This window comes from Mercenaria mercenaria, chromosome 9, assembly GCF_021730395.1.
Source record: "Mercenaria mercenaria strain notata chromosome 9, MADL_Memer_1, whole genome shotgun sequence".
NCBI lineage: Eukaryota > Metazoa > Mollusca > Bivalvia > Venerida > Veneridae > Mercenaria > Mercenaria mercenaria.
Window position 1 is genome coordinate 75,632,719 of NC_069369.1, and position 12,426 is coordinate 75,645,144.

At 37.4% G+C, this 12,426-nt stretch overlaps 1 protein-coding gene across 1 annotated transcript; it reads left to right on the forward strand.

Moving 5' to 3' along the window:
• The first annotated feature begins 4,507 nt into the window (after window positions 1-4,507).
• On the forward strand, window positions 4,508-5,053 carry LOC128559337 (melanoma-associated antigen E1-like). Its single transcript, XM_053550655.1, has one exon. The coding sequence runs from the start codon at window positions 4,508-4,510 to the stop codon at window positions 5,051-5,053; it is 546 nt and encodes a 181-aa protein (XP_053406630.1).
• The last annotated feature ends 7,373 nt before the right edge of the window (window positions 5,054-12,426 follow it).

Genomic DNA, 12,426 nt, shown 5'->3' on the forward strand with positions numbered 1-12,426 from the left:
TCTGCGGAGAATGAAAAAGTTCAAATACCATGGGGTACTATGATGGAGTCTGCACATCTAACTCTAACAGCATTGTCAAAACGGAAGAAATAAAGCTTAACGGCTTTTTTTATTTGTATGCAACGTTAGCAACAACTATTTTACTAAGATACTAGTATGACACTAAGTGCAAAATATTACATTCCGCATGTACGTAGTGAATTGTTAATTGTTTTTACGACACTTTATTATTACATTTTTTGTATGTATCTTAATTGTCGTGTATAATCATTGTGACGCATGGTAATTCTTTTAAAACATAGTTATTGTTACATTACGTTTATTTAAGACTTCTTTAATTTGAGACGTGTTTGTCGAGAAAATTTAAGTAACTCTGATATGAGTATTTTTGTATAAATGTTAAATTATAAATTGACTGTATGATTGTGTGTATGTGTGAATGTATATCAGCTGAAGGCCATACTGGAAATAAGTTGTAAAATATCTGTATTTGTACACTTAGTATGTCACCTTCAGAAAATAAAGTTATTATTATTATTATTATTATTATTATTATTACATTCCGCATATATGTAGTGAATTGTTAATTGTTTTTACGACACTTTGGAAAAAATGTCCAAAATGTGTAGGCTCTTGTTAATTGTAAAACTGTTGGAGAGTTAATAGGTTGTTAATAAATGATCTCCTGGCCAGTATTGACGTAGAACTGCGCCCACTTATCTTGCGCGTGCGCTTGTAGTTGGCAGTAAATACTGTGCTTGATTTTCATACATCTGAAATATATTTTATATGAGGAACTGTGCGATTTAGATATATAAATTCAATCTGAATTTGGAACGTAATGGCGACTCTATCTGTCCCTATATCGCGAGGCCGTGAAAGCGGTGCAATAGATATAAAATCCGGGGAAATTTGTCTTATTGAGGAGAAGGAAGGTCTCGTACAGAAGCACAAATTATACATGAAAGTTATTAAAAACGACTATGAGCATCATGTCCAGCTGTATACCGACGCTGGATATATGTCTCTTAAAGGCACCCTTAGCATGAGAAATCGCTCCATTGCAGCGGACGAGCAGTTAAGACGGATAACAATTGACTGTAGAAATATGCCTGTCCGTGCGGCAAGTATTATGGAACGTAAAAGCATGTCGTTTGAAGTGAACAGCTCGGAAGAGTTTCTGGACTGGGTAGAGTCCCTAACACCGGCTCCAAACCTAGCAGAAGGATCTGTGTTTTCGCCACAAGTGTCACCTGTTAGTCCCAAACGAAAGAAGCTAGGACAAACTTAACATATACAGTTTTGAAGTGATATAAATGAAATGTTGAAGAAAGATAAGGAGTATCATATAGACTAATAATAAGTAAAAAAATAAATAAGAAGCAAAAACAAATTTATGCCACTACGGATTACTTTGTTCATAACACTTTCCAATAGATGTCATGTGTTCCGTTTTAAGACTGAATTTTTAAATCGTTACGTTAGAGGACCATATTTTAGTTGGCTATAGCCAAATATGTTATTCTCGTTAAATAAAATAATTATTATTTTTGTAATATTATTATTATTCTGTGACCTCTATTTGTAAAAAAATTAGTAAAGTTATCGATTGTGTAAGTCGTACAGTTCATAAATTGGTGTCTGGCGGGTTGCCAACCCACGTGACTTTTGGATACCGTGCACACGGAGAAGACGTCTCTATTCAGGTAACATTGTTTCTTTATTTTCCTTATTACGTGACGGATTTTCATAAAATAAAGTCCGTCGAAGACAGCAATTTCAGTACTTTCCTCGGCACAAAGCATCTGCCATCAGTTTTCAACACTTTTCTCAAACACTTGGCCCAAATGCTTTTAGTGGACTATGTAGATAACGAACACATTTTCACACTTGGGCAAAGTTGTTAGAGGTAAGTACTAAGAACTGATTGCAGACGTTTTATGCGGAGGAAAGCACTCATTTTTTCACTGCTTCGATGCTCTTTATCTTATGAAAATCCGTCAAGTTATATGGAAAATGTAGGCAAAATGCTACGTAAATCGTATGCACGATGTAATTTTTTTGCTGTTTAGTCAGTAGTTTATTCTTTAATCCATTCTAATGTTTTGATATTAGAGACATGGGTGACAAGGAAACATTCAAATCCAAGTTGAAGGATAATTTACTAAGAATACGCACTATTTGGAAATGTTTATTTTTTTTAAAGAAAAACTCTTGTGTTGGACGCCTTGGCAAAATTTCCTTCAAAATTTAGTTTAACACATAACAATACTCAGTGTGTATATAGTATATATTTTGTGCATTTCTGTTCTTGATTCTGTTTCAAGGGCCCTCCACGGCCCAGTGGTTAACGTTGCCGTGTCCAAACAACTTGACCCTCACCGCTGTGGATTCGAAACAGAATTCTTTCATGGAGGAAGTCATTCAGCCGGCTTACAAGTCAAAGGTTATTCTCAGGTGCCCGCTCGTGCCGGAAACAATATCCGGAGAGATATCTAGGGTCTCCATTTAAAAAATTACCATATACATGTATGCTATAATGTGTGGGTGTGACGTTCAACTCAATAAAAACAATCCATTAGTATCCAGTAATTTATTGTGATTTACATTTCATTTACGCTTATTTTCTAAAGGACCATTTAATAAAGAATGTAATGTACCGTTAGTCTGCCCACTTCTACTGTTCCATCTGCCCACTTTTACGGAATGAATTTTTATACATATATTATTTTGAATTTAAGGTTTAGGAGTATATCACCAAAACACAGAAATATTTTATAAACGAATAACGTCGTTACCAATATTTTACTTAACCATTACATGTTCTGCCGTACTGTCCCGTACTGAAAATATTCTGAAAAAGTTGTCTCCCTTTGAAAATGAATGCCATTTGTAAAGAAATAAAAATAAACAATTGCTGAAAACTGTGTTCCACTTAATTATGTGAAATTTCAACACTCGCATGCGATTGCAAATGAATCAAAACTAACATGTGTAACAGTTCTTTGAAAATGGTGAGTTTTTGAAGGCGTTTGACTGCCCGGAAGTGGGTCCCATTTAGACAGTCCTTTTTTTCGGAATTCAATGTTTATAGTAGTATACTGACACTTGTTTTGTTGTTTTTGTAATGATAGCGTGTATATAACTTATATTACTCTACAAAACAAGTGTCAGTATACTGATATAAGCATTGAATTCCGAAAAAAAAAACTGTTTAAACAGGCCCCACTTCCAGACAGTCAAGCCCTATTAAAAACTCACCATTTCCAAGGAACTGTTACACATGTTTGTTTTGATGCATTTGTAATAGCGTGCGAGTGTTGAAATTTCACATAACTAGGTGGAACACAGTTTTCAACGATTGTTTATTTTTATTTCTTTACAAATGGCATTCCTTTTCAAAGGGGGACAACTTTTTCAGAATATTTTCAGTACGGGACAGTACGGCAGAACATGTAATGGTCAGGTAAAATATTGGTAACGATGTTGTTCGTTTATAAAATATTTCTGTGTTTTGGTGATATACTCCTAAACCTTAAATATATAATATTTTTTATGTGATGTAAATCGATGAGACTTGTATAAAACTGTAAATCGATTAGACTTGAAGAAAGGGAAAATAAATTGAACTGATGGCCATTTACATGTTTTATTTTGATATTCACGCATGTAATTTAAACTGATTAGACTTCACGAAAAGAAAAAAGAAAGAAATTAAGATGATGGCAATTTAAAGGTGTTGTTTTGTACTTAAATATATGTGTATGTAATTGTAAATAAATAAGACTTGAAAAAAAAAGGGAAAAGAAATTAAAATGTCTGTTATTTTTAGCTTGACTATATTTTATGTAATTGTAAATCGATGAGACTAGAACAAACAAGAAATATCTTTAAATCAAAGCACTGAACTACTGATGGGGCGATTATCTTGTCAGTCTGGGGAAAATTTTGGATTCGAATTCCGCTACCAACCTGACTGTTAATGATTGTGATCTAGTCCCGTTCCTTCCCTATTAAGATGGTTAGGAAAATTGACCGCCTTAATATACTATTGAAAACGGGTATTTAAACAAAAATCGCTTACATCTACACCCCTGAAGCAAACTGGAGACAAAGCACTTTTTACAATATTACTTTCAGCATTCGTCAGATTGTTTCTAAAACGAACTTATTTAGTATAAAAATTGTTAAAAAAACAATCTTCCGTTAAATAAAATAATATTATAGTTTCTATTGTAAAACATTACTTTTAACAAAATATAACATGTACGCTGTTTCGGTATACAAATCGTAGAATGTGGTCATTTGTTTCTTCTCACGTTACTGTGGCAATTCCACGCAGCGCGTACCTCCCCTAGAACCTAGCAACTGGTTCTACTAACTAATACGGACCGACGGGCTGCCAGTCGAGTCTAGGTCTGAATGAACGTCAATCCTGTCGTGCAATGAGTACGGACCAAGAACGTCGATCCTATCGTGCAATGTATACGGACCAAGAACGTCAATCATGTCGAGCAATGAATACGGACCAAGAACGTCAATCCTGTCGAGCAATGAATACGGATCAAGAACGTCAATCATGTCGAGCAATGAATACGGACCAAGAACGTCGATCTTGTCGAGCAATGAATACGGACCAAGAACGTCGATCCTGTCGAGCAATGAATACGGACCAAGAACGTCGATCCTGTCGAGCAATGAATACGGACCAAGAACGTCGATCCTGTCGTGCAATGTATACGGACCAAGAACGTCAATCATGTCGAGCAATGAATACGGACCAAGAACGTCAATCCTGTCGAGCAATGAATACGGACCAAGAACGTCGATCCTATCGAGCAATGAATACGGACCAAGAACGTCGATCCTATCGAGCAATGAATACGGACCAAGAACGTCAATCATGTCGAGCAATGAATACGGACCAAGAACGTCAATCCTGTCGTGCAATGAATACGGACCAAGAACGTCAATCCTGTCATGCAATGAATACGGACCAAGAACGTCAATCCTGTATTCATTGACCAAGAACGTCAATCCTGTCGTACAATGAATACGGACCAAGAATGTCAATCCTGTCGTACAATGAATACGGACCAAGAATGTCAATCCTATCGTACAATGAATACGAGCAATGAATATGGATCAAGAACGTCAATCCTGTCGTGCAATAAATACGGACCAAGAACGACAATCCTGTCGTACAATGAATACGGTTCAAGAACGTCAATCCTGTCGTGCAATGAATACGGACGAAGAATGTCAATCCTATCGTGCAATGAATACGGACCAAAAACGTTCATCCTGTCGTGCAATGAATGCGGACCAAGAACGTTAACCCTGTCATGCAATGAATACGAACCAAAAATCTCAATCCTGTCGTGCAATGAATACGGACCAAGAATGTCAATCCTATCGTGCAATGAATACGGACCAAGAATGTCAATCCTATCGTGCAATGAATACGGACCAAGAACGTTAATCATGTCGTGCAATGAATACGGACCAAGAACGTCAATCCTGTCGTGCAATGAATGCGGACCAAGAACGCCAAACCTGTCGTGCAATGAATACGAACCAAAAATCCCAATCCTGTCGTGCAATGAATACGGACCAAGAACGTCAATCCTATCGTGCAATGAATACGGACCAAGAACGTCAATCCTATCGTGCAATGAATACGGACCAAGAACGTCAATCCTATCGTGCAATGAATACGGACCAAGAACGTTAATCCTATCGTGCAATAAATACGGACCAAGAACGTCAATCCTATCGTGCAATGAATACGGACCAAGAACGTTAATCCTATCGTGCAATGAATACGGACCCAGAACGTCAATCCTGTCGTGCAATGAATACGGACCAAGAACGTTAATCCTATCGTGCAATAAATACGGACCAAGAATGTCAATCCTATCGTGCAATGAATACGGACCAAGAACGTTAATCCTATCGTGCAATGAATACGGACCCAGAACGTCAATCCTATCGTGCAATGAATACGGACCAAGAACGTTAATCCTATCGTGCAATGAATACGGACCCAGAACGTCAATCCTGTCGTGCAATGAATACGGACCAAGGGCGTTAATCTTATTGTGCCCTCGAGTCTTGATCTAAATTTCTGACCCAAAACGATTACGCTAACGGATTAAGAAAGTTGATTATGTCGTACCCTTGGACGAATGTCTAAATCTCTGATTCAGAGCGTTCATGAATACGGACCAAGAGCGTTAATCATAATCGTGCAGTCGAGTCTTGATCTAAAGTTCTGACTCAATATGTCCAGGCTCACGGATCAAGAAGATTGATAATATCGTACCCTCCGACCTAGGTCTAAATCTTTGATTCAGAACGTTCATGAGTACTGACCAAGAGCGTTAATTATATCATGCCCTCGATTCGTGATCTAAATTTCTGACTGGGAACATTCATAAATATGTATCAAGATGGTTGATGATATATCGTACCCTCGAGTCTAGGTAGGTTGCCAATATCGTGCCCACGAGACTTAGCCTGAAGATTAATACTGTTCAGGAATACGACTATTAAAGGCGGAAAATATCTAGCCCTCGCGCCAATTATATTTGACATGGGACGTTGATAAACACAACCCCGATTCATAATAATTTTACATTCTATGTTCTAAACAAACCTCGTTACCTCTTATATGTGTGCAAAGTCTTCGAGGTTATCTTTGAATTATTAAATGCCTCCGCGGAAATGATTTCATCTGCCGTTTATAGATGGGATGAACAACTTACGCTGTAAACAGGTCAAATTTCGCTCATATCCATCCCAAAGAAGAAAAGTTAACAGGTATGCAAATCGTACCACATCATCTCTGTACGATCAAAAGAACTTGCCAGCCAGTTATTTAACCAATTTATGATGAAATTGCACCAATGACTTGTTTTTTTTTTCTCAATACAATCCAAGTAGTCACTGTTTTTCAGTCATCTGTGGAATTATACTGAGAACTTTGTCATAGTTACGAGACAAAAAAAACAACAACAACAACAACACACACACAAAAAAAACAAAACAAAAAAAAACACGAGCAACTGTTAATTCGACTTTTAAAAGAAGTTCGACCTTCTAACTTCCAATCCATAGGTTCAAGTTCTGTGCACAGAGTTACGATTTGTCTTCTCTGGCACACGGAATAGTTTGGCAATACATGTATCTTTAACCTTTAGCATGCTAGATAAATTGTCATCTGCTGGAAATGTCGTCTGCTAAAATTGTAAAATTCATTCAATTTGCTCCAAAATTGGAAGAAATATTGTCAGAGTAGCAAACAGCTTGGAACCTGATCAGATGCCGATTTAATCGGCGTCTGATCTGGTTCCAAGCTGTTTGCAAAGGCTGTTAAATTCGCCTACAGCAGGCTAAGGGTTAAAGTTTTAACTCTACACTGACATAGACTGGCGTATTTATTTGTAGTAGACATCATGGAAACAACTTGCTTCAGATCAGGTATAAAAATGAATTTTGACTAATCTGTTCCTATCCAAGAGATGCATTTAGAATAGTCTTGATCAATCGTCGCAGACATTTTTTTTGCATACGGAAAACAACGAACTATATACTGCATGTTATCTTCGTGTAGGTTGTTAACGAAACCTTTTTATTTGTCAAACATCGAGTTGCTCTCCAGGGGACTTTCAGACTACCTCCTTGATCTTTAAGTGACAATAAACCTCAGTCTCGATATTGAAAACACTTAAATCACATGGCGATTCGCGTGAAATTTTCTCTTTTTTTCCCCCAGAAATTAAATCTGCATCATGTGACTAGAACGGGCTGAAATCATCTGTAGACATTACACCACCTTTGAAAACCAGTCAAGCCACAGCTTTTATAAGCTCTTGTGATAACGGAAGAAAACTTTTTACGTAAATAATTTTGCAAGGATGGTAGTAGACTAGCCACTAGACTGATAATAACTATATTTCTATATTTTTCCCTTTTTGACAAATTCAATTTCCTAGAGACAAAAGCCAGTCTATTTTAGAGATTTTCACACATTATCATATGATATTGGACATAGGATATAGACTGGCTCAGTTCACTACATTCAATCATAAAAATTGTAAAAAGATATATCATAGTCTAGGAGCTAGTCTAGGATGGTAGAAGCGAGTCAGAAATGTAGATATGCTAATTATGAAACATGTTTGGCATGTTTTACTCTCACATAAACTAAATGCGTTTAACAATTTCACAATAAATTGAATATATAGTCAATACGTTGGATTGGACAGTGCATTTTCTCAAATGTACTGTTCGATTAACATCCGTAACGTCTATCATGAATTGTGGCCTTCTTGTGCAAGACCCTACCAGTGCAGACCAAGGTCAGCAAGCATGGATGGTCTTCAGTCTGCAAACTTTCAGTGAACACCCCTTGGAATAATAAGTGATACTGCCCGAACTGAATGATGGAACAGTCCACTTTAGAAATTTAGTAAGGTAAAGGTAATGATAACAATTTTATGATTTTTTTCCCATTGTAAAAATCAGGTAAAATCACTATTCCGATTTTAAGCATTTTTTCTTAAAACCTCCAATTTTTGCATGGGAATGCTGCTTTTATATTAAATTAGCTATCTTGAAAGTTTTATAACAATCCATTCACATACATAGTAAAATTGAACTTAAACAAAAAAAATTGCAGTAAAGATATCATCTTCAGAATCGATTTTGACAATAAATTTGAAACTAATCAAGATACTTTGAAAATTTAAAAAAAGTTTCTATTACCGTCTTCAGAGTTCTTTGGAATGTTGTTTAATATCAATGAAACTGTCGTCTTATATTTAAAGAGACATTAAAGAAAACCCTTGTTACGGAATAGGTGGATCAAAAAGCTCATAGAATAACCATCTTTTCACTTTAGTTGATGAATTCCGCTCAAATTTCTAACACAACCGTTTGCTCAAACTCATATTCAGGTCCCGGTGGCTTAAGGTAGCGGAAGCCTAATGGAATCGGCAGTAATCGGGCGATGTCGTTATTTTTCGTGGCGTGATCGGAAAGTTTTGACAGTAGAGTGTTTAGTTCGTGCGAAAAAGGTTCAACTGTAATTGGTAATGACACATTCTCCTTCCAGTGTACAGGGGAACCTAGATTTTTTACTGAATACCGCTTAACACCTGGAAAACTACATTCTCCTTGCAGTTTTTCTTCTGATGTAATATTATGTTCAGAAATATTTTGGTTTCCCTTCCATCGGCATAAAATATGGCTTAAAATGTTATGTGACACATACACTAAACACACACTCATGACAGAACTTTCTAAATCTTGAAAAAATTTCCACTAATCTTGTTGAATGGCCTTTTAACAAAGTGTTACAGTGCCTTTTTATAAGCCCGTTTTGGAAAAGCGGGACAAATTCCGTGATGGCGTGTGCATGCGTCCGTCTGTTCGTCATAATTTGTGTCCGCAGCATAACTTTATAACCATTAAAGGTATCAACTTAAAACTTGGCATATAGGTAGATGACGATGTGCAGTGAGCTTGAACCGGCTCTATAGGTCAAAAGTTCAAGGTAAAAAATTGAGCTAAAAGGTCAAAACTGTCCATCAAATTTTGTTTCCGGAACTTAACTAAATAACAATGCAAAGTATTAACTTCAAACTTGGTATCTAGGTAGGTGACGATGAGACGATGTGCAGAGTACATGAACCGGGTCTGTGGGTCAAAGGTCAAGGTCGAAAAAATTAAGCTCAAAGGTTGATCTCGATTACGGAGCATAACTTATGAACCATGCGACGTGTTGACTTCAAACATGGCATATAGGTAGGTAGTGATGAGACGATGTGCAGAGAACAACAGGAATCTGGACTGTCGGTTTAAGGTTAAGGTCACAAATTGAGCTCAAAGGTGAAATCTGTCTGTCAAATTAAATTTTAGTGTCCGGAGCGTAACTTATTAACCATTCAAGGTATATACTTCAAACCTGGGAAGTAGGTAGGTGGTGATGAGACGATGTGCAGACTGCATGAACCAGGGTGGTAGGTCAAAGGTCAAGGTTACACCAAGGTGAAATCTGTACACCATATTTCGTGTCCTGAGCATATCTTAAAACAAGAGGGTCATGATGACCCTGGATCGCTCACCTGAGTTATATGAGCCACATCTTTCAAATGTCAAACTGATGCTAAAGTAGATCACATTCATGGTCAATGAAAGTCAGTGTTAAGATCGGTGTGCAAAACTGTATATGTCATCCAAATTTCAAGGCTGTATCTTAAAAAACAAGAAAGTATGTCAGTGGGTCAAGTTCACAATCAAGTGACCCCTAATTACTTGGGGTCATTAGGTAATTGTAATTAAACAGTCTAGGAAATATGATCAGATAATTTTTTAAGTATTTTTTCCTATATAACTCGTATACAAGTGTCCCCAGGGGCGGGGGCCTCTTTTCACCCCAGGGGCATAATTTGAACAATCTAAATACAGAACCACTAGGTAATGCTACATACCAAATATGCAGTTTCAGGCAAGAAGATTTTTAATGTTCTTTCCTATATAAGTATGTAAAACTTGGGACCCCCTGGATGGGGCCTCTTTTCACCTCAGGGACATAATTTGAACCATCTTGGTAGAGGACCACAAGGCAATGCAACATACCAGATATCAAAATCTTAGGTCTTGTGGTTTCAGAAAAGAAGATTTTAAAAGTTTTTTCATATATCAGTCTATGCAAAATTTGGGACCCCCAGGGCGGGGCCTCTTTTCACCCCAGGGTAATAATTTGAACAATCTTGGTAGAGGACCACAAGGCAATAATACACAAGAAAATATCAAAGGCCTAGGTCTTGTGGTTTAGGACAAGAAGATTTTTAAACCTTTTTCTTATATAAGTCTATGTAAAACTTGGGACCCCCGGGGTGGGGCCTCTTTTCACCTCAGGGGCATAATTTGAATAATCTTCATAGAGGACCATTAGATGATGTCACATGCCAAATATCAAGGCGCTATGCCTTGCGGTTTTGGACAAGAAGATTTTTAAAGTTTTCCCTTTCGGTTGCCATGGCAACCAGAGTTCTGTGTGGCATTCAATTTTTTGAACAACTTTTGAAGGAGACCACCCAAGGAACATCCAGGCCAAGTTTCATCAACTTTCACCAAATGGTTTCAGAGATGTTGTTTAAAGGAAAGTGTGGACGGACGGACGCCGGACTGCACTTTGTGGTCTGATGAGCTAAAAAAAACATTAAAGGTATTGACTTTAAATTAAACTTTGAATATAGGCAGATGGTGATGAGACAATGTACACACTGCAACAACGTACATCACACCCCCAATTAACCCCTCCCCCGTTCTTTAAATTTTGCTTCAATCCTCCTTTGATATAACCCTTCTCCCATATATTGCCCCACTTGGCAGAGTTCTTGTTTACTAAATCAAGGGCCACAAGTCTGGTGTTGTTATCTTATCATCGACTATACACATTCTATATAAGTTTCATTGCATATTACTAAAGAAATGAAGTCACTAAGATATTAGCAATGTGAAATTCTATAATTCTTTGTAGTTCTATTACTATAACTCTGTGTGTTTGCTTGCATGCGAGCGTTTTCAAGTTTAGCATTTTTTCAACAATTTTTCAGTCAGATCAACAATGGGGTCTACTTGCAGCAATGAGCACAATACCCAGCTTTATAAAGTGCTGCCTCACTGGATTACCACATTGTAGACACGTGACATAATACTCCATTCAGTCACAGTGTACCAACACTGGGCTGACCAGTCCTAGAACTATCCTCAATATGCAGAGTGCCAAGAGAGGAAGCTTTTAGAACAATTTTCTCATCTGGTGTGACGTGGCCAGGGAGCAAAGTCACAACTTCCTGCACTCAAAGCCAGTGATCAACATTACATTTTCCATTTGAAAAAAATAATTTATACTTTGGCAACATTTTATAGATATCATATGAGCCGTGCCATGGGAAAACCAACATAGTGGGTATGCGACCAGCATGGATCCAGACCAGCCTGCGCATCCGCGCAGTCTGGTCAGGCTCCATGCTGTTCGCTAACAGGCTCCATGCTGTTCGCTAACAGTTTCTCCAATTCCAATAGGCTTTAAAAGCGAACAGCATGGAGCCTGACCAGACTGCGCGGATGCGCAGGCTGGTCTGGATCCATGCTGGTCGCAAAGCCACTACGTTGGTTTTCTCATGGCACGGCTCATATGTATTAAACTTTCCAGTGAAAATGTTTGTACTCCTTAAAAATCATTATGTGTATTAACTAGTAGTCAACCATCTTAGGAAGCCAATTTGTTTATACCCTTGACTAGTTGCTTAACACAGGTTTGATAAAACTAACTTAAGGACAATGCTAATACTGAATGAACCATGCCAATAATAAAACTTGAACAAGATGTTGTGGCTATATACATTTTAA